The sequence below is a fragment of the Eimeria tenella genome, genomic scaffold (genome assembly GCF_000499545.2).
Source record: "Eimeria tenella Houghton genomic scaffold, Eth_scaff1833, whole genome shotgun sequence".
NCBI classification, from domain to species: Eukaryota; Apicomplexa; class Conoidasida; order Eucoccidiorida; family Eimeriidae; genus Eimeria; species Eimeria tenella.
In genome coordinates, this window is record NW_013541668.1 from 1,276 (window position 1) to 3,029 (window position 1,754).

The 1,754-nt window shown below is 55.8% G+C and overlaps 1 protein-coding gene across 1 annotated transcript in view; it reads right to left on the reverse strand.

The window, feature by feature from the left end:
• The window catches only part of ETH_00036370 (capping protein alpha-like subunit, putative), a gene marked incomplete at both ends in the record, with an annotated part of 2,709 nt that extends 1,271 nt beyond the window's left edge, over positions 1–1,438 (reverse strand). The window contains 4 exons of the mRNA XM_013373948.1: positions 224–291; positions 632–721; positions 949–1,070; positions 1,297–1,438. Coding sequence (XP_013229402.1) covers positions 224–291; positions 632–721; positions 949–1,070; positions 1,297–1,438 — 422 coding nt within the window. The remainder of the gene's footprint in view (positions 1–223; positions 292–631; positions 722–948; positions 1,071–1,296) is intronic.
• Positions 1,439–1,754: the final 316 nt, after the last annotated feature.

The window sequence follows — 1,754 nt, forward strand, 5'->3', positions numbered from 1 at the left end:
TCGAGGGCCTCTCTGGAGCAGCAAAGAGAAAGTGTGGGGTTTCAGGTGTCTGTACAGCTTTTGTTTGTAAATGATTTACCACTTTTAAATAAATTAAATAACAAATGAATAAAATAAACAACAAACAACTAGTCGAATTGCATTATTAGAAGGAAATAAGTCAAATTCAATTAATTGTTTTAATCCTTCAAACGTGCTGCTGCTGCTGCTGCTGCTGCTGCACCTGTACTGCTCGACAGTAGCAGGAAAGTACTCTGATCCTGCAGCACTCAAATGAGCCACCTCCAGCTCCTGCGCAGCAGCAGCAGAAGCAGCAGCAGCAAAGGGACTTCCAGCAGCAGCAAAAAGAGACGAGGCAGCAGCAACGGCAGAGATGTGACGGGCAGCAGCAGAAGCAGCAGGACGAATAGCAGCAGCAACAGCAGCAATAGCGACAGATGCAGCAGCAGCAGAAAGCTAGCAGCAGCAGCAGAAAGCTAGGCAGCAGCAGCAAGAAAAACAGCAGCGCCGGTAAAAGCAGCAGCGCCAGCCATAGCTACAGCAGCAGCAGCAGCACTAGCCGTAGATAAGCAGTAGCAACACTAGCAGCAGCAGCAGCAGCAGCAGCAGCAAATAATAGGGTTTGGCTCACTGTGTCATTTGCTGCCAGCAGCAGCCGCTGCTTCGTCCTGGGGTGTAGGTACAGCGAGGGGCCTATTTTTGCTGCTGCGCAGATTATCGCCTGCAGCAGCAAATGCTTTAATTTGATCAAATAAACTCTGCTGCTGCTGCTGCTGCTGCTGCTTGCCTGGTTGCTGCTGTGCTGCTCCTGTTGCTGCTGCTGCTGCTGGTAGTGTTGGCGCTGCTGCTGCAAGTGCCAATGCAGCCGCTATAGCTGGCGCTGCTGCTGCTGCTGCTGCTATTCAGCTGCTGCTGCTGCGATTGAGTGCTGCAGCAAAGCCTTCTTACCTCGTAAGAAAAAGAATTCAAAGAAAAGGAAAGCAGCTGCCGCTGCAGCGCAGCAGACTGCTCGAGTGTCTCCACCATAAAGCGACTGGACACAGAAGCAGTGTCGAGCAGCAGCTCACAGGCTGCAGCAGCAGCAGCAGCAGGAAGCAGGGTGCAAGCTTGGAGAGAAAGGGAGTTGGAGGGAAGCCTGCGTGAGTGCTGCTGCTGCTGCTGCTTGAAGCCAGGAGCAGCAGGATCGCTGGGGCTGCAAGTTGCATGCGCAGGTGTCTTCGTGGGTTAGGGGCTACGCGGAATTGTCGCAGCAGCAGCGCCTGTCGCGCTGCTGCTGCTGCTGCTGCTGCGGCTTACTCTCCATGACCTCCCCCAGGGCGCCCGGGGGCGCCTTGTTCATGAAGTACTGCAGCGCCGCCTTTTTGGCTTTGAGGGCCTCGGCGTCGTTCCCGCTGCGGCTGTGGCGGTGCTCTGAAGCTCTGTCTTCTTCGAAATTCATTTTCGAAATATTCAAGTTCGAGTCGGGAAGGAGGGGTTGGGGCGGCGCGGCCCGCGGGCGCCGACGACCCCCGGGTCTGCTGCTTTCTGCGCGGAAAGCCGGTGGAAAGCCCGCGGAAAGCGCGCGATCTTCCGGGAAAATGGAAAGAAAAGGACTTTTCGGAACTGGATTCAAAAGGATTCCGCGAAAACGTGGCTGGAAATGCACTAATCGGCGACTTGCATGTCGCTGCGGCCGCGGCCGAACTCGCAGCAGCAGTGTGTGGTGTACGTACACTCGGATGGCTCGGCGCGGGCGAACCGGCGGGGGGGGGGGG